General features: G+C 39.6%; 2 protein-coding genes and 1 long non-coding RNA gene across 4 annotated transcripts; 1 reads left to right on the forward strand and 2 right to left on the reverse strand.

Moving 5' to 3' along the window:
* The first annotated feature begins 3,201 nt into the window (after positions 1–3,201).
* On the forward strand, positions 3,202–9,254 carry LOC121950878 (vitamin K-dependent protein C). 2 transcript variants are annotated; one of them, XM_042496964.2, is made up of 9 exons: positions 3,202–3,316; positions 3,608–3,759; positions 4,848–5,005; positions 5,090–5,114; positions 5,795–5,905; positions 6,806–6,946; positions 7,312–7,430; positions 7,584–7,701; positions 8,569–9,254. In XM_042496964.2, the coding sequence occupies exons 2-9, from the start codon at positions 3,690–3,692 to the stop codon at positions 9,153–9,155; spliced, it is 1,329 nt and encodes a 442-aa protein (XP_042352898.2). In that variant the 5' UTR covers positions 3,202–3,316; positions 3,608–3,689; the 3' UTR covers positions 9,156–9,254. The 2 variants fall into 2 exon arrangements, with proteins under 2 accessions (XP_042352898.2, XP_087942085.1); XM_088085959.1 differs by lacking the exon at positions 3,202–3,316 and adding an exon at positions 3,337–3,418.
* Positions 4,178–5,700, reverse strand: LOC148188148 (uncharacterized). The gene is made up of 2 exons (XR_015778237.1): positions 5,563–5,700; positions 4,178–5,230 (listed from the first exon to the last, which is right to left on the reverse strand). It is a non-coding gene; the product is annotated as an uncharacterized LOC148188148 (long non-coding RNA).
* A 686-nt stretch (positions 9,255–9,940) lies between the features above and the next one.
* On the reverse strand, positions 9,941–16,219 carry dusp28 (dual specificity phosphatase 28). The gene is made up of 3 exons (XM_042498429.2): positions 16,099–16,219; positions 14,289–14,699; positions 9,941–12,484 (listed from the first exon to the last, which is right to left on the reverse strand). Exons 2-3 carry the CDS (start codon positions 14,634–14,636, stop codon positions 12,380–12,382), a joined length of 453 nt encoding a protein of 150 aa, XP_042354363.2. The 5' UTR covers positions 14,637–14,699; positions 16,099–16,219; the 3' UTR covers positions 9,941–12,379.
* Positions 16,220–19,859: the final 3,640 nt, after the last annotated feature.

The raw sequence follows: 19,859 nt of genomic DNA on the forward strand, positions 1-19,859 counted from the left end.
ATTCTGAAAAATCAAAACAGAAGAGGACGCATGTAAACCGAGCCGAGGGAACAAAGCCGAGGCACAAAAGACGACAGCGAGCTGAATAGTTAACCTTAATATGTGTCCTGGTTTCCACAACCAGCGCAGGCCGGCCGAGTTTCACACCTCCACCTGCATTCCTGCGTGAGGACCCTCACGGCGTGATGAGGGGCGTCGACGGGCAACCTGAGGTCAGCGGAGCCTTCGCCACGCTGCAAGAAAACAGAAACAGTCACATGAGGGGGAGAGGTCACGTTTTTAGAGGCTCATGTGACCACTGTGACACACGTTATCCAAACCGTGTTCAACATAAAGAGCTTCAGTTAATAAAATGAGGATCGTCGTGATGCTGCTCAGTTCCTTTGGTCTGAGACCTGATAACTTACGTTTCGAGGAAAAGCCTCTTTACACATACTGTCCGATTCAGGAGAAAACAAAGGCTGCTTTAAATCCTGAAAATAATAGGACATAAAGGGGAGAAGTAAGAAAAAACTCACTGAAAAACAGCGTGATTGGGGAAAAATTTGCCAGAAACATTATAAAGAAAATATTTATTTATGTATTTTAAAGAAAATAAAATCACCCTTTTTTTGCGAAAAACAAAGGCCACTTTAACTCCTTGACATAGTAGGACATAATGGAAAGAAATAAGGAAAAAAGACTCACTGAGAAACATGGACTTTGGACTTTGAAAATGGCTTTTTTCAAAAACAAAAAATCACCAACAATGTTTAAAGACCAAAAAATGATAATTTCATCATTCATTTTTTCATAAATGAAGCCAGTTTTTTTTAAGAAAAAAAATCAGCATTTTATTTGTAAGGCATGGTATGTTTGTGTTTTAATGTTTTAGTTGCCATTTTTTTAAAGATAAAAAAAAGATCACCAAAAATGTTTAAAGAGAAAGAAATTTGTAGAATTTTTCCTTTAAAAAAAAAAAGATTTTTTTACAGAAAAAAACCCAGCCAAAATAATGAATAAATAATTGTAAAACGATTTAACGGTAATTTTAAATTTCGCCACCTCTCTCCATGAACAGTGCTCTGAAATGCAGCGTTCGCTCACGCTGAGTCAGTGGAGCGCCACCTGTACAGGAAAAGCCTCTTTTTGCATTTTTTTCTTAGAAATTAACCGGTTAGTTACTCATTAATAAGTGTCGGGCTTCTGAAAGCAAAATTAGCCGAAACGAATCCCCAGCAGGGAATTAATGTGAGTCAATGTGAGCGACGTCCTCTGTTGCATAAAGTGTTTCGTAAAGTGAAGCGTCTCCTTCTCTGTATCTCCATTTGATGTCTTTGTGATCTCAGTTATTTGATGTCTTTATACTCTGTGTGTGTTATGTAATTCATAATTGAAAAGATGATGTGTGTGCACCCTTTTTGCATCTTTATTATCTTGTCTTGAACTTTTTTTTTTCTGTTTTTGTTGCAGGACTCGTCGTCGTCTGCAGCTCGGACACTTTGCAGAGGTTCGTCGTGCTCTTCCTGCTCTGGATTTGACTTTTAAAGGCCTACATGTTTAAACTTTTTTTTTTTTTTTTTTTTTTTGAAAATTGGAATTACCTAGATACAAAATACAAATTTTAATATAAATTTTTTAAGTTTTTCTTTCTTTGGGATAGGAACTTAAGTCTCACATTTGTAAAGAAACAAATGGTGTAATTCGACACTTCCTTTTAAAATCCAGTAGAGGAAGTTTCATGAAAAAATTGTGTCATATAAACCCTCATCATGAGAGGAGGGATAAAATGGCTGAAATCAGTCTTTAAAATGCTAAAACACGGAGAATTAGATTTCATGAATCCCTTTTTTCCTGACGTTATCTTGCAAACATTTTAAATAATTTTTTTTTGTTTTGTTCTTCAGTAAGTTACCAAATCTTCTCCTCTCAAAACCGTCATCGTTGGATTTTGGCAGTGAGATCAGGTCTAAGTCATTCACTGGACCAAAAAGGTCATTCTGTGTGGGCTCCACGCATCCTTGAAAAGTTTTAACAGGTACTGAATTCATTAATCTAACTATAAGGCCGTCATTGGCATTAAATTGACTTAAATTATATTTTAGGGGTCTTATGATTTTATTAATCTTTTTTTCAGACGTTGCACTGTAAAATCTCAAAGTAATTTATAATAATGATAATTATTATTACTGTCAGAATTTTTTTGTTATGTAATTTAATAAATCCCTCTTCTTAAACTCATCATAATTGGGATCCGAGGAAGCGAATCTCACATGCAGATTGAGAAACACAAAGTCACTCAGAAAAATGTTGATAAATGCCAGATATTTCACACCTCTGCTGGTGCAAACAGAAACTTTTAAGGTGCTATAGTATGTTCATTGTCTTCCATGTGTTCCTCTTAACCTCAATTATTATTATTCCTCAATTATTCAGTTATTTTTCAACATTTAAAATAATAAAACAGCATCAAAATAGAGCTTGTTTATTGTTCTAAAATCTAAGAAATGTCCCAAAATCAGATAAATGCACTAAAATACTAGAAATGTCCTAAAATCCGAGAAATGTCCTAAAATCCTAGAAATGTCCTAAAATCCTAGAAACATGCACGGGCAAGTTGAGTGTCCTTGTTTTAGTGACAATAACTGCTCAAAGTGAGAATTTTTCGGGGCTAAAGATGTCTGTCTGGCGTTCGTGGACCAGGTGGAGCATTTGAGCCAAATTCTAGATCCGGCCTGGTTTTGTAACCGTCCGGCAGCTACGGTGCCAAAACGATGAGTTCACATTACGTCCCCCAACGTGGGAGCGTTCATTGGTCTGGTACGGCGCAGTGCATTCTGGGACATGTAGGTTTTCTACGTCTTAAGCAAAAGTGTCCTCTGCTCTCTCTGGTCATGAAGCACCAAATTCAAAAGTCTTTCTACCCCAGAGACCGAGCAGCATTACGATGGGACCCTCTTTATATCGGTGAAATACTTCTTTAAGGATGAGAATGAGTTTTTAATCCCATCAGGGACACTGAAACTGTTTTTGTCCAGTCAGCTCGGTGAAGACGCTGCGGCGGAGGTCGAGGTCTCTCTGGACTGGACGGATGGACGCTTTGAGAGAAGCTGTGAAAGAAAAACTTTTTGGACTTTTGGTAAACGAGGCTCTGGTGTGTTTCAGAGGTGAGTGGGTGGAGGTTAAGGGGAGGTGTGTGTGTGTGTGTGTGTGTGTGTGTGTGTGTGTGTGTGTGTGTTTTTGCAGACTGTGGACTCTCAGTAAACACGGGCAGTTAGTCATTAACAACCACAAACAGCGAAGCATCGTCTCCGTCCACGGCTTCCATTCCTCACACGTAAGTACAGAAACGCTCCTCGTTCCCCGAAGTCCACTCGTCGTTTTTGGGTTTTGGTTGTCATGGCGGTTTGAGGACGTCGTCTCGGCTCTGCAGCCCCCTGTAGGTCAGAGGTCAAAGGTCGCAGAGGTTCAAACAGGGACCCCGCCGTGTGTTTGCTCTCAGCTGAATCGGGTCGATACCGCAGAGACGATGTTGTGATTTTTTTCTCCTCAGTTTTCGTCCTGTTTTATTTTCGTTAAGCGTCATTTAGACATGGATCTGAATGTTTGTGTTTCCGTTTCACGGCAGAGTGGGCGAATACAACCGCTGACGGAAGAGGTGATTGGCTGGTGTCTGTCTCGTCTAATTGGCTGCAGGTTTGACTGAGGTCATGTCCCGCCTCGTCCTCTGGGTGTCCATCGTCGTCGCTCTGTGGTCGGCGTCAGTGCTCAGTCTGTCAGGTGGGTGCACACGGATGGATCAATAAAAAAAAACATTTTGTGAAGCAGATGGTTAGCATTTACGTGCTTCATGAATGTCTCTTAAAACTCTCTAAATGTCAATCAGTATCATGAATGAGATCGAAAGTCGTAGTAAATTATGTCGACCAAAACAAAAGAAAAAAAGTCATGGTAAAGCATGTCGTCCAAAATGCCACCAAAAAGTCATACTAAAAACACGTCAGAGACACGTTATAGTATCGAGGACACGTCATAACTTACAGTGATGAAAAAACAGCCAAAAAGGTCATAATGTAGCATGTTGAAAAAATGACCAAAAACATCGTTGTAGTGAGTCTCTCCCATTCAAAATAAAAAAAGTCACTCGGTTACTTGTCGGCATTTGTTTGACGCGTGAATGAAAACGAAATGTCCAACGTGTCCAAAAAATAATGTAGATTTATTTTCTCCGGTTAACAACAAACGTAACGTAAACGTAACAACAAAAAATAAAGTGGACCAAACATCCACTTATTTTCCAATATTGTCAGATTTTACCCCAAAAACTCCACAATTTCCTCTCATTCGCAGTCTAAAACTGTTTGCTCCTCCCCCAAAGCAACACCTGAGTCCATTTATTCACTGATTACATAAACTCTGACCCGACGACGGCAGCCAACCGGCAACACTGCGCCCCCAAGTGTTGGTAGAGAGGCAAACAAAGAAAAACAGCAAAAACATGAAGAGAAATCCAACCATAAACCAAATGGCTTTTACAATCATACTATAGTACTACTATACTACTACTATATACTATACTATAGTGGCGAAAAATGTCAAAACATGACCTGTCCAAAAAACAGCTGAAAACACATAGTATAGCATGTTGACACACGTCATACTATAGAACGTCAAAAAAAACATCCAAAAACATTGTATAGTGACCAAAATCGACATACTGTAGTACGGCGAAAAATGTCAAAATATGACACGTTACAAAACCAGCTGACAACCGAATACTGTAGCATGTGGTCCAAAAAGTCTCTGAGCTTGTAAAACATTTAACTGTTGTTGTCCTGCGTGTCCTCGTCCCGTCTGTGACCGTCCAGTGTTCTCGGACGCTCCTGAGGCTCACATGCTGCTTCGATCCCGCCGGGCGAACTCTTTCCTGGAGGAGCTGAAACCTGCTTCAATGGAGCGCGAATGTGTGGAGGAGAAATGTGACTTTGAAGAAGCACAAGAGATTTTCCAAAACCGGGAAGCGACGGTAACGTGAACGAACGAAGCCGCAGCATCGTCAGTGCTGGTGAATTTTTCTGAGCGGTTTACCTTTTGTTTGGTGTGTTTGCAGCTGGAGTTCTGGACGGTGTACACAGGTAAGAAACCCAAAAGTCTCAGTACAGTATCGCAATGTGAAAACACGAATGGAAACACCAGAAAGTAAAAAAAATTCTGATGGACCCACTTCAGGCTGCAGATGGTCATGAAAAACCTGAAACATTTTAAAAAAATCATGTTTGTTGCAAACCTGTATAACACATGAGGTGTTCAAGAACCGAACTTTAAAATTCAACAGTAATTAACAATATGTTATTTTTGGTGATTTTTGAAGAAAACATGCTTTCCAGAAAAAAAATCAGAATCTTAGAAAATTATGAAAGAAAAAAGCATCATTTCTTCTTCAATAATCAGCAAAATAACAAATTTTCAGAAAAGAAAAATAACATTTTTTTAAAAAATAAAATCATAAAAATGTCTTTAAAAAATTAAAGACATAAAAAAACCTTTGTCAGCTGATAGACTTTAATGAAAAGCTTCACTTACACGACGTTCAGATCAGTAAAAATGTTCCTATTTGAGCATTTGTGAATTATTCTGACGCGCTCAGTGTTAATCTTCAGCGGATCATTTAAACTCTTTTGTTGAGTTGAGGCAGTTTGTTGACGTGTTCGTGGTTTTCTTCACCGAACGAACACTTTGTACTTTGAGACTTTGCCCTGTCCTGCAGCGTAGGGCATTGTGGGAAATGTATTCACACTGATCTTACCTGTTTCAGATGGGAACCAGTGTCAGTCCAACATGTGTGTCCACGGAGCCTGTGTGGACCTGTACCAGGACTACGCCTGCCGCTGTAACCACGGATACGAGGGCAAATACTGCGACCAGCGTGAGTGGTAACGACATGCAGACATGACGAACCCGTGATCCTGTTGAGTCGGTCTGTGAACCACCAAACGGGTTCATTTCCCCAAAAACAAACATTTATTCTGACCCTCGGAGCCGCGGCGTTATTCGAGTTTATACGCAGCAGCATCAACTTCAACACACGGGAAAATAACCTTTTAATGCTCAAACATTCATGAATTAAAACCAAAATCTGAAAGTTTGGTTTTAGGTACTGAAGGAACTGTGAAGCTGCAGAATGAAAAAAAACAAAAAAAAGTAAATCAGTGACACAATAAACAACATATACTGTTTTTAAGAGAAAGAAAATTCAGATTTAGTTTTAGCTTTTTTTAAATGTAAAAAACAAGAAAAATTCAACAATTTGAACTCGAACAGATTTATGCATCACAGAGAGACCGACACGACCTCATCATTGTGAAAACCTTTTTATTATTTCATACTTAAAATGAAAGTGTTTTCTATGCAGAAGTAGAGCTATAATCATGAATATCCTTTATTTATCTCACTTTTAAAAAACACATTTACAGACATAAAAAACACAAATTTGAGTAAAAACAAATTGAAAGCTGGTTCATGAAAAAATGTGTGAAAAGTTTGTTTGATCCGTTTTCAAAATCCTGATTTCAGTTACAAAACAGCGAATTAGCTCCTCAGAGATCCTCGGTTCATAATTATTTTCATAATTTTCTTGAAAAATCACTTGATGTTTATCAATAAAAAATGTCAGAGGAAATAATAAAAACTTCCATGAGACGACTTTAAAAGTCTCGCTGTGTCTGACCGACAGTCCAGCAGAGACTGAGCGTCTCGTCACAGTGAAATCAGAGAAATTACCACTAAAATGTTTAACGTTACTTATTTTAATCTGTCTGCTGTTCAGCTCAAACGGCCACGAACTGCTCGGTGGATAACGGCGGCTGTGACCACGACTGTTCGGAGAGCAAGGACGGCCTGACGAGGCGCTGCAGCTGCGTGAGCGGATACAAACTCAACGACGACTCCAAGAAATGTGACCCGAAAGGTGAGAAAATAAATACATTTCTTCTCTTTTCTGCGTTCAAATCATCATCCAGTCTGGAAAGTACTTGAAAGTGCTTGGATTTAAAATCTGAAATCGTTATCGAGTCATCAGCAGATAATATTTTGGAAGAGTCGGGCATGTCGGTCAGTGCGGACACGTAAATGTTTATATTTTTAAACCTGTGGTTTTTATATCAGTGAGTTTATTACCTACGTTTAATAGGCAGAAAAAGTTTTGTCTCTTCTGTGATTGAATCTAAAGTTGATATTTAGGCTGAAATCTCTGCTCAGGAGAGTTAATAACAATAGTTAATAACAGCAATAACAGTACAGCGTGGTTTAACGTGTCTCTGTCCCCTCCGGCAGGTCCCTCGTCCTGCGGTCGGCTGCTGATCGGTAGGTCGTCGTACACGAAGCCGCAGGACGGCCTGATGCCCTGGATGGTGGGAGGGGAGGTGGGAAAAAAGGGCGAGAGTCCCTGGCAGGTAACTGACCCAAAACACAGATGTGACGCGGCTGACGAGTTCATAATAAAAACCTCTTCAGGTGCACGAAGTGTTAAAAACACAGAAATGATCTACGTCTCCTGGCGCTTTGACAATGACCTGAAGTGAACGTTTTTGTGTTTTTGCGTGCAGGTGCTCATGCTGAACGCCAGAGGGCGTTTTCACTGCGGAGGCGTCCTCATCGATGAGAGCTGGGTCCTGACCGCCGCCCACTGCCTCGACAACACCTTCAGAGTGAGCGTGCGGCTCGGTGAGTCCGCTGCACCGAACACGACACAAGACACGAAAACTTTGTTACTGCGATTAAAGCCGTTCACTTTTTATAGTACCACTATTTTATGATACTGTGGTCACACGAAGCTCGGACGTAAGTCATGTTGGCCGACACGGTATAGTATGACTTTTGGTGGTATTTTTATCGTAGAATTTCTTTCAACATACTACACAAAGATGTACTTGAATATACTTTACTCGGATGTTTATACGACATTTGACATTTCATCGACTTACTGTACTATGACTCTTAAAAAAAAGTCTAGACAAAACATATGACAACATTTTTAGGGAATTATGATTTTTTTCAACATACAATAGTTTGTTTTTATGACTCATTGAAAAATTATACTTCTGACAAACTTTACTACAGCGCTTCAGCGGACAGCGTTTTCAGCGCAGTCTGCTGTGACTTCTTTTCACTGTGGTGTTTTTATGACTTTTCTTTGACATACTATACTACTTTTTTTGGACAGTTTATATACTACACATACTTTTTCAACATTTTTATATTTTTTCAAAATACAATACTAAGACGTTTTTGACAGACTTGTATTTTCATGACTCTCAGCGTATTAAACTATGACCTGTTGATTCATTTTTGGACGACGTGATTTGTAAGACGACATGCTGTACTATGAATATTTTATGTCAGTGTGGACGACATTTTTTACTATGATTTCTTTTTTAAATGTTTGACATACTACTCTACTCTACTCTACTCTACTCTACTCTACTCTAACGCGTCAAATCTTAAGTGTCAGTGAATGTAAAGGAATAGTGAGGTGTACTTACCGCCTGCTCTGAGGGACATCTTGGGGGACACCTCGGTCTGTGTCTTCAGGTGACTACGAGCGTCACAGAGACGAAGGCACCGAGGTCACCCTGAGTGTCATTAAGACCTTCAAACACCCAAACTACAACAGCAGGACGGTGGACAACGACATCGCACTGCTGCGCCTGCAGGGCCCCGCCCCCTTCTCCCAGTACATTGTCCCCGCCTGTTTGCCGACACGCGAGATGGCCGAGCGGGTGCTCCACCTGAACGGCACCGTCACCGTGGTGACCGGCTGGGGCAAAGAAGACCTGGACAGCACCAAGTTCAGCTCGGCGCTTAACGTCATCAACATCCCGCTGGTCGACCGCAGCATCTGTTCCCACCAGATGTCCCACAACATCTCCAACAACGTCCTCTGCGCTGGGATCCTCGGACAGAGGTTGGACGCCTGCGAGGGGGACAGCGGCGGGCCGATGGTCACTCTGTACCGAGACACCTGGTTCCTGATCGGCCTGGTGTCCTGGGGCGAGGGCTGCGGCAGGGAGGACAAGCTGGGCATCTACACCAAGGTGTCCAACTACAACGAGTGGATCGACAAAGTGCGTGAGGACTGGGACAAAGGACACCATCCACAAGAGCCCCCGAGTGTCTGACCCACCTCGACCCCCAACAGTCGATTAGTCTGGTCTGTTAGACCACGTCCGGGTCTCAGTACAGTCCAGGTCTTCATCAATAAACTGGTTCTGTCTAAAGACGCCTTCGTCTCCTTTTTCACCCCAAAGACTCACGTCAGTACTGTGAATAAAAGTACTACCATACTGTATTATCACTACAAAACTTTGGATGTACTCTTAATCAAAACACTAAACTATGACTTCAGACTTCTTTAAACATACTACACTCAGCTCTGCCGCTCATCGCACAAATGCATTTTCCTGATAAATCCGGACATTTAAAAGGGAAATAAAAACGCCAAGAAGAAGCACAGTTACAACAAAGAAATGATCTACCAAACACACATTTGCGTACTTATCTTTAGTACTGAATTATGGAGTTAGACGGTTGACTGTTTTTTCAGCATTTTCCTGTTGAAGATTTTTTGGGCGGGCCTAAAACCGTAGCTCGATAACACACCGGAGCTATACTCGGCATAACCCCGACGCTGTCTGGAGCTCTGCATTTCTACGTCTGTCGGCTAAAATTCGATTCAGACATTCATATTCCCCAGAGGATGAACCCTGTGAATCCTGTAGTTGCACATAAAGTATCTGTATGTGGTTCACTTATTTATGCAGCGTTTTCTCTCAAACATTAACCAGCCGCAGTCTCTCCCACTGCGTCATCTCCACAAAGATCACATTTTTAGTAAAATGAAGTCCGTGAAAACTCGTACAACGCGGCGCAAAACTCCACAGAGCAAACAGAGCGGATCGCTGAATGATGAACACATGAATTTATTTACATTTCAAGAATTTAGGCCGACACATTAACACAGCAGCAGTCTTAAAGGGACGCAGCATCACGTGTTCGTCCGTGCTACGTAACGACAGAGCGTCCACGCAGCAGGCGGGCTGAGGCCGGACGCGTCTACGCCGACAGCAGCTCTGCTTTACATTATTGCTTTTACTCGAGCACCACAATATACACACCTGAGATTCACACACACACACACACACACACACTCGCGTCAACACAGAGTCACTGGACCGATAAATGTCATCCGTCAGCAGCTTTAAAATCACATTTCTGATTTCCAACAATCAGATCCTGATTTCAGTCTGCAGAGCTGTCTGAGCACATTTATCCTGCAGACATAATATGCTGCCGCTACTTAAATGCTGCCGCAGATAATCTTTAATATGTTTCTTACTGTTTTAACCTGAGCTAAAGTCTGTTTATTTACTAACTACAGTTTAAGACCTTTAATGGCTTCTGAGACTATTAATCATATATATGTTCATAAAGAATAACTTCTAAAACTACAGTTTGTACCAGCATTTAAAAAAACATTAACTGCAAATGTTAAAGTAAACTGAAGATTTTTAAAAAAGCACCATTACCGGGCCGATCAGATCTGCTGACGTTTGGGTTCAGACGTGACGGAAACACGATGAATAATAAAGTTATTAATGCTGTTTTTGCGTTTACATGAATGCGTCGTTGAAACTGAACTAAGCTGCAGATTAACACGAAGACATTTAGATACTTTTAACGCATGAATGCAGCAGGCCGTCGACCGCAGGCGGGATGATAATAATTCATCAACAGTCGATTAATCCGTCTGAATCGATTGAACTTAATGGAACTTGTGACATTTAATCAGTCAGTCAACAAATATTTGCAATTTGTTTCTCTGAAACCTGAAAAATTTGGTTTGATTTCTTTCAGCAACACGGAGAGAAAACAACGAGCCTCTTAATAACACATGGCCCCAAAAATAGCGTGAAATTAGTAAAAACTGACAAAAAAATGTCCTGAAAAAAATAAATTGTGCTTTGGATCATTTTAATTCCTCGTGTTTTTTCAGACTGGTCTTGTGTTTAACCCTTTGAAACCTCAGCAAATTAGCTTAATTTCTTTCAAAAACAAGAAGGCAAAGAGAAATAAAAAAATACCCATAAATTAGCAAAACACTGGTAAAAAGTACAAGAAAATTACCTGAAAATTAGTTCAACAAATATTTTTTTGCATATTTTTTTATATGTTTGTAACATAATTGTAAATATTTAATTGTGATACATTATTTTTCTCATCTCTTTCTCGCTGCCTCTTTGGCTCCTCTGTGCTCGGAGGTTTAAATGCCTGAGAGGCTCCAGCTTTCAAAGGGTTAATCTTCTGCATTACTTCCTGTAGAAATGTTTCCATCTGGAGGTAGAAGGTGGACCTGCAGCCACACGGCGTCACGGACCGGCGGCTCAGGTTCGTGTCCCCGAATCGACGCTTTAAGCTTCATTATCCTGAAAAATACATTCAAGTAAATTTTGTGGCTTTTTTTAAAGAAAAGTTGTCTTTTCGACAGAAACGTGACGACTCGCACTGTTTTTGTGAGTTCATCGTCAAAAATCGTAAATAACGTGAAGAAAAACACGAACAAAATAAGTTTGGATGGTTCGGCTCAGTTCGGATCAGCGAAATATTCGGGTTCATTAAAGGGATAATGATAATGTGGATTCACGCTCGTCAGCCTAAAACATCAAAACGCTGACAGCTGATGCAAACTGTTTCTGCCTTTTCTTTTTTCTGTTTTTATTAAGCAACAATTAAACCTCTGTAAGTTTATTAACCTTTAATAATGTTGAAATTTTAACCGGTTTGAACTCTGTGAATTAATTTTTTGATTGAATTAACTGCCGTCGCGTCTCTACTCGTTACAAAAACTATGTCAGGTGAAAATAATGAGTTAAATTGTTTTATTTCCGACCACGTCACAGTTTTTAAATCTACATCACCTAAAGGCAAATTATTAAAAAAATAAATTGGCTTTTACATCTTCATTTTTTTCATTTATATGATTTCTTTTATGTTTTTTTATGTATTTAGGCTGTATAAATGATCTATCGTCTCTTTTTAGTAAAAGCACTTAGTTATGTAGAAATTAAGTAATTATAGTTTGTATTTTGTTTGTATTATGTGTATATTCAGTACACATGCAGTCCTGTCCTTTAAAGTCTCTATCTTAATATTTCTATTTTATTTTAGTTTTAGTTATCATACGTAATTTAGCCTTTAAACGTTTTTTTGTGATGTGTCAGGTCAGTTTGTGAGTTCACGTCAACGTCTGCATCTAAACCTGAGCTCGATTCCAAAAACAGAGTCAGGAAAAACACCAAGAGATGAGATGCGGGCTGATTTCAGGACGTCCCCGTCCGTCCGTCCCTCAGTCCGTCTGTCCTCGTCTCCTCTTCAGCTCCTGCTCGTATCTCTGCAGCTGAGACCGGAAGCCGGGGTTCGGATCGATCTCGTGACGAGCCGTCTTCACTTTCTGGGGAAAAGAGAAAAAGGTCACGGGTGTCAGCGGTCATGTCACACACACTCGAATTCAAAATCACGCTTTAAATAATATTATGCATTAATATGATTTTCCACTTTCATTAAGGTTTTTTTGTTTTTCAGAATTTAAGCCCTTTAAATGCCATTTTTTGTCGCGATGTCACAATGTTTTTAGATACAAAAAAAGAGTTATTTTTAATATACTACAAGTGGACTTTTTCTGCAGATGAAACCTGGAGACACGTCAATGATCAGCAGCAATGTTGATTTTTTTCAAATTCTCACACTCGTACGTCTCTGCACAAACAATGCACTTTTTAAAATCACACTTTAAATATACATTAATATGATTTTCTTCTTAAATTCAGTTCTGCACATGAATGTATTTCAAAATGACAATTAACACATCGCTAAATTAATTTTTTTTAAAAAAGCAGTTTAATGGAGAATTTAAGTGTTAACATTAATAAGGACTAAATGAGACAACACTGCTGCATTATTGGACAGTGACACGTGCTCGGCGGGAGCAGAGATAAAAAAAACACTGATTTTTATGAAAACACGTCAGTCACTGACACAATAAAACAATCAGACATTTCATAAATGAATGAGCGCAGTAAAAAATGCAAACTGACCATGAAATCAGTGAGAAGTCAGATTTCTGTGTTTTCGGACACTGGGCGAGGACACGGTCGTCGAGGGCACTTTGGTAACTGACACCGCGACTCTGAGTTTCTGCAGACGACGCAGTCGGGATATTTGTGACCTCCGATCAGAGAAGAGTTTTCACGGCTCTCAGGTTCACCTCTGCCTCCGCTCACTTTTTACTTTATTTCACTTTTCTTTGCGCGTTTATTTTGTTTCGGTTCATCTTCTCTGTGAAGTGAATAAAGAAACACTAAATTAGACACCTGTCAACATTAAATAAAACGTCTGGAGGAGAAATCCCGCCTCAGTCGCTCCTCTTAAGATTTCTACCGTTTTTTGACCCCATGTTTGTGTTTTTGGGGAGTTTTTTTTCCTAATCTGTGTGTGTGTGTAAGGACAGAGGGACGTCATGATTTAACTGTGAATTTGATTTTGGGTTTTATAAATAAAACTTAATTGAATAATTAAATAAATAAACACACATATTATGAAATAAATAAATAAATGTAAACATGAATATCTAAATGAGTCAATATCATTCAATTAATAAATATATTAATTGTTATTTTTTAAATAGACATTTTTAAGGTGCTAACTTTATTTAACTTTATCTGTTTGGTTTACCATCAGAAGCTGGAAATATTTAACGTTTCGGGGCGGTTTTTGGGGCGGTTTTGTGTTTCGCTCTGCATGTGAGTTTCCACCGCCTGGACTCCCATCATGACGCGTTTAATTTATTAAATTATTAACAACAAAAAAAGATCTATTTTGAGATTTGACAATGCAATATCAGAAAAAATATTCATAAAATCATACTTCCCATCTCTGAGCATTTTAAGGAGTTCTGAAAGGTTAATTTAAGTCAATTTTATACTAATTGCGGCCTTATTTTGAGACGAGTGAATTCAATGTCTTTTAAGACTTTTTAAGGACCCGCGGGGACGCCGGGGGACGCGTTGTGTTGACATCTGCGTTTACGATCAGCTTTAACTCAAATCACCAAAAATCTGATCAGTTTTCTGATGTAACGCTCAGCGAGGATAACGCCGCTCTCTGATTGGCTGAACTGAGACAGTCGCGGAGGAAGCGCCGCCTCGTCGAGTACGACCACTTCCTGTCTGACCTGAGACTGCGTCCGAGCGGCTCACCTGTAGCGCGTCGGTCAGCGTCAGTTGGCGGTGTTTCATCAGGTAGGCGACGCAGACGGTGGCCGAGCGGCTGCGTCCGTTCTTGCAGTAGACGACGCTGCGTCCTCCGCGGTTCGCCTCCTGCTGGATGGCGTCGGCGCAGCGGTCGAAGTGGGCGTACAGGTCCTCGTTGGGGTCGTCGTACACGGGGATCTGCAGCTTGGTGACGGCCGCGGCGGCGGGAAACGGCTGCTGCTTGGACACGTTGATGCAGAGCGTCACCGCCTCCTGCTGGAGGAGCTCGTCGCTGCAGGCGGAGCGCGCGTTACTGATGAACAGGGCGCTCGTGACTTTACACAGCTGCAGCATCCTGCTGCACTGACCCTCACGGGCTTCCTTACTCAGGCTCTGACGCTCACAGGAGACCGCCACCTGGTCAGAGAGACGAGTAAATTAATAAAGAGAATAATTTAAGATATTGATATATGAAAAAATGTCCACATAAATATGTAAATTACTCAGTGTGGGTCTTTAAGATATATAATTTCAGGGACTTTTCAAAACTTTTCCATGACTTCTCAAGGACCCAGAGTTGTTCTTGCCTGGCATTTTTTGGGGATAAATCAGATTCAGACCTGATTCGAACATAATTTCAGACACATGAGGGGAAAGAAAATAAATCTGCTGTTATGTTACATTAATAACAGATGAATCATTATACACGAGTCACATGACTTTTCCAAAACTTTTACCAATTCCATGATTTTTCCAGGCATGAAAAGGTGTTTGTGAATTTCCATGACTTTTCCAAGTTTTCCATGATCATGGGAAGCCTGTATCCAACACATACAGTATTGTTTTTTAAATAAAGGAAGTAGTATTTTTATTAATTTGGGGGAACTTTTATTCCCTAAAGCCACATTTATTTCCCAGCTCTTTTTATTTTTTATCTGTTAGATTCAAATGAGTTATGTTTTGTCATTTCATAGATCGGACCATTTTTTAAAAATGTATTAGACTGATAGATTTATCACCTCATTTATTTATGTCAGACGCATATTTATTTAAAAATCATCATTTCGAAATAGCGCTTTAAACTATATCATACATTTTTTATTCGCCCTGCATAACTTTTTAAACCATCATCAGTCCCAATCATAGATATAAAATACTCATTCATTTTCAGAGTGTTAACCATTTAAATGCCAGGTTTTTGTCATTAATACAATATGTTTTAAGTAGAAAAACAGATTTATTTTAAATATACTACATGTGAAGTAGATTTTTTGTGCATAAATGTTTCCAAAAAAAATTACCTTAAGCTTAACTTAAAAATAAATAAATACAATTTGAAAATTATCAAACTACAGAGAAAAAAAGTCAATATTTTATACTTATATATTTTAAATTAGATTAAATTACAATTGTTTATATTTTTATTTAGCACACATCATTTTCAGTTTTTGTTCTGTTGTTTTTTCCCCTTTTTTGCTTGTTTTAGGTAATTTTCTTTTCTTTTTTAAACAGATGTTCTTTCTAATTTTGGGGTCTTTTCTTGTTAAGTCTCTCGGAGCCTTTTTTCTATGTTTTCGGAGGAAATCAAGCCGATGTGCTCAGCTTTAAACGCGTTAAACGCTTTAAACGCGTTAAACGCTTTAAACGCGTTAAACGCTTTAAACGCTTTAAACGCGTTAAACTGTAGACGCGCAGCGATCCGACAGCGGCGGCGGTCCGTGAACGCCTCTCACAAGGACAGACGGACTCACGTGCAGCCGTCAGCTGATCGTCGCCTCAGGTGAACTCTGCCTCTCTGCGCTTTTTAAACTCTCACCTGTTCGCTGCTGCAGACGGAGGACGGTTCAGGCCGGTCCGGTCCGTCCAGGTCTCCTCATGACCCCCAACTGCTCCGAGCGGCGCGCTGCTGCTATTTTTACAGCACGGACCCTGACCGCCGCGCCGCTCTGGGTCCTAATGCGAGACTCATTCACGGCAGAGTAACAAATACTCTCAAAATACTACACGCAGAGTCCGTGATCACGGTCCGGGATGTGTCCGTGATCACGGTCCGGGATGTGTCCGTGATCCGCAGCAACGCTGATTTTCATACATGTTTGTTTTTGTGCAGAGTCAGAAACTCACACTCACACTGTCCTGCACACAAATTCCGCTTTTTAAAACCGAGCTTCAAAAATATTAGACATTATTATGATTTTGTGCTTTCATTCAGTCCTAATCATAAATACCAAATTAATTTTCACAGTTTTGACCCTGTAAATGCCAGTTTTCTGTCAGGATGCCTCTGTGTTTTTAGAGCAAAACAATATATTTTAAATAAATATTAAATAGTAAATAAACATTTTTTATTATCACAGCCTGAGATATGCCAATGATTAGAAGCAACGTTGATTTATTTTAAATATACATTATTATTTTTTGAGAAGTGTCAAATACCACTCTACACACAAAATAGCTTTTCAAAAGCAGTCTGAAAAATATTACACATTAATATAACTTTCTAATTTCTTTTAGTTTATTTTTAACCAACATCAGCCCTAATCATGAATATCAAACATTCATTAATTTTCAGGATTTTAACTCTTTAAATACCAGATTTTTGTCATAATGTCGCTATTTTTTAGATAAAAATAATTATTTTCTATATATTACAGGCCATTTCGTATCTGTCTAATTTATGTTATGTAAATGTGTAGCTGCTGACAGTCTGGGATGTGTCAGTGATTAGCAGCGACAGTGATTGTGACAGGTCACCTGGTGGAAATTATTTTTTTTATTATTATCGTAAGTGGCCACCGGAGCTATGGCTGTTATGCGTTATTCAGGTTCCGGGTTTGAGCTGCGGCCCCGGTACCTGTATAAACGCAGCAGGTGCGCCCTCGCGCACAGGTTCGTCTCACCTACCGCCCAGAGAGCAGAGCAGCGTGGTAGGTAGCAACTTCTCTCTGATGTGCGAAATTTTAAGGAGTTTTCAAAGATAATGCGCTAAATGAAATGTTTGTTTGTGGTGGAGTGCGGTCGGGTCGGGTCGGGTCGGGTCGGGTCGGGGTTCGGGAAGTGCATGTACCGGTCTGCAGTCAAAAGTTTGCAGCCTTTGGTAGGCGAAGCGATTTATGTCACCCTGTTATATTGTTTAATGGGAAGAGACGCTGCAATATTTTGGGACAATGCAGTGAAATTATTGTCACAGTTTGAAGTGAAAGGTGATGTGTGTTTGTGAGTGTGTGTGTGTGTGTGTGTGTGTGTGCGTGTTTGTGAGTGTGTGTGTGTGTGTGTGTGTGTGTGTGCGTGTTTGTGAGTGTGTGTGTGTGTGTGCTTGTGTGTGTTTGTGAGTGTGTGTGTGTGTCAGTGTGCGTGTGCGTGTTTGTGAGTGTGTGTGTGTGTGTCTGTCTGTGTGCGTGTTTGAGTGTGTGTGTGTGCTTGTGTGTGTGTGTGTGTGCGTGTTTGTGAGTGTGTGTGTGTGCGTGTGTGTGAGTGTGTGTGTGTGTGTGTGTGTGTGTGGGTGTGTGTGTGTGTGCGTGTGTGTGTGTGTGTGTGTGTGTGTGTGTGTTTGTGAGTGTGTGTGTGTGTGTGTGTGTGCGTCTTTGTGAGTGTGTGCGTGTGTGTGCTTGTGTGTGTTTGTGTGTGTGTGTGTGCGTGTTTGTGTGCGTGTGTGTGTGTGTGTGTGTGTGTGTGTGTGTGTGCGTGTTTGTGAGTGTGTGCGTGTGCGTGTGTGTGCTTGTGTGTGTGTGTGTGCGTGTTTGTGAGCGTGTGTGTGTGTGTGTGTGTGTGTGCGTGTTTGTGTGCGTGTGTGTGTATAGGAGTGAGTGTTTCTCTTTTAATATTGAATACTGTGATGGTTGAATATGTATAAATTATTTAAACTGAATTGTACGAGAGGCTGGTTGTTCCTTATATATTTCTCGATACAGAATAAACATTTTGCAGTTTTGAACTTTGCGCGTAATCAACGATGCCGAGGGCTGCGACGCTTCTTTTTATTATTATTATTTGCACTTTCATAAGTCGAAGATAAGTTTGACGAATGTCCGTCTGTTTTAAACAGCTGATCGCCTCTCTGCGGTCACCGCGTTCAGGTCTGTTTTCTGAGAGAGAATAGAAGAGAATAAAGGTTTCACAGACAGAAAAAACATTTTTCACCACAGTGGAGGCTGATAATCGGTCCCTAAACATCTCAATTCACGAACTGTTCCCTTAACTGCAAAATCGGAATCTAACTTCATCCTCGTCGAACAGTCTATATTTCGCTTCATTAGCTAATTTAATTTAAACTAAAAAAACACCAAAACTTTTGCAAAATATGGAGCTGTTTCAGGACTGAGGCAAAAATAAATAATACCTGGAGATGAGACTGACAGTGAAAGACGTGATGTCGTCTTTGTGGCGTCTCTAACTGCCCGGACCAGCGGGGTTAGCACCGTTAGTACCGTTAGCATGGTTAGAACCGTTAGCACCGTTAGCATGATTAGCCGCGCGGTGAAGTTTCCTCCGCGGTCTGTTGCTGTTAATACGGTCTTCTGCGTCTTAACTCCACTTTTACGAAGTGATACAGACACTCACGTGTTTTATTAACTCGTCCGGTTTCTTTAAAAAAGGCGAAACGAAGTTACATAAAAGAATATTATATGATTATTTAAAAAATAACATAAGTACAACTTCACAAAATTATATTAAAAAACCATAAACAAAATCACAGTGTAAAACAATGTCAAATTTGTATAGGGAAACAAGCCAAGACACTAAGAAAGTTTATGCACAAAAAACAAAAACAAAACATAGTTATATAAAAAATGTTATTTACGATGAAATAAAACAGCATAAACATTTTCAGTTACATAAAAGACCTAACATAAAAACAAAATGCACTAAAATAAAATGTGATGAACTATCGATATTATATAGAAATGTATTATAGTCCTCTCTCTCAGTTTTTAAAGAATTTCATGTTCTAATTTTATTTTTTCATATTTTCTGTATAAAGAAACAAACACTATCAAACCACAACAGCCTTCATATAAAAATAAATATATGAGCAATATATAAAACCTTTGTCAGGCTTGTTTGCAGAAAACATAGGAGTGTGAAATAAAGGCATTTTAACATTTTAAGAGAGCGCCTTGGAGTTTCCTGTCTGGTTTTTAATCCTCATAATTATCTTCAGTTGGGTTGTAAAATCTAATGTTTGAACTTTTTGTATTAAGAATCAAACACTGTCAATTAAATATATTTTTTTAAAGTCGTGTACATAAATAAAAAAGTTATGTGACATTTTATACATAATAAAATGTATAAGTATACCTTAAAAAATGACATGCACTCTGATTGAAAATGATTGCAAAATCACATATAAAATCCAACATTAAAAGCATTTCACTGCTTCTAATTACACGCAAACAAATTCTTAATCCGTCAAACAAAAATGCCCATGATTTTCTCATTAAATCAGAAATTTGAACAACAAAAACGTGCCAAACAATAAGATAATATTTAATATTATTTCCCTGCAACTCTTAGACACAAAAAGCTGTGATTTTCTCTGCAGGCTGATTCTGGCAGAAATAAAGTCGAACCTTCACA

Source organism: Plectropomus leopardus, chromosome 12, assembly GCF_026936395.1.
Source record: "Plectropomus leopardus strain MGB_pleo_1.0 chromosome 12, ASM2693639v1, whole genome shotgun sequence".
In the NCBI taxonomy this organism is placed as follows: domain Eukaryota; kingdom Metazoa; phylum Chordata; class Actinopteri; order Perciformes; family Serranidae; genus Plectropomus; species Plectropomus leopardus.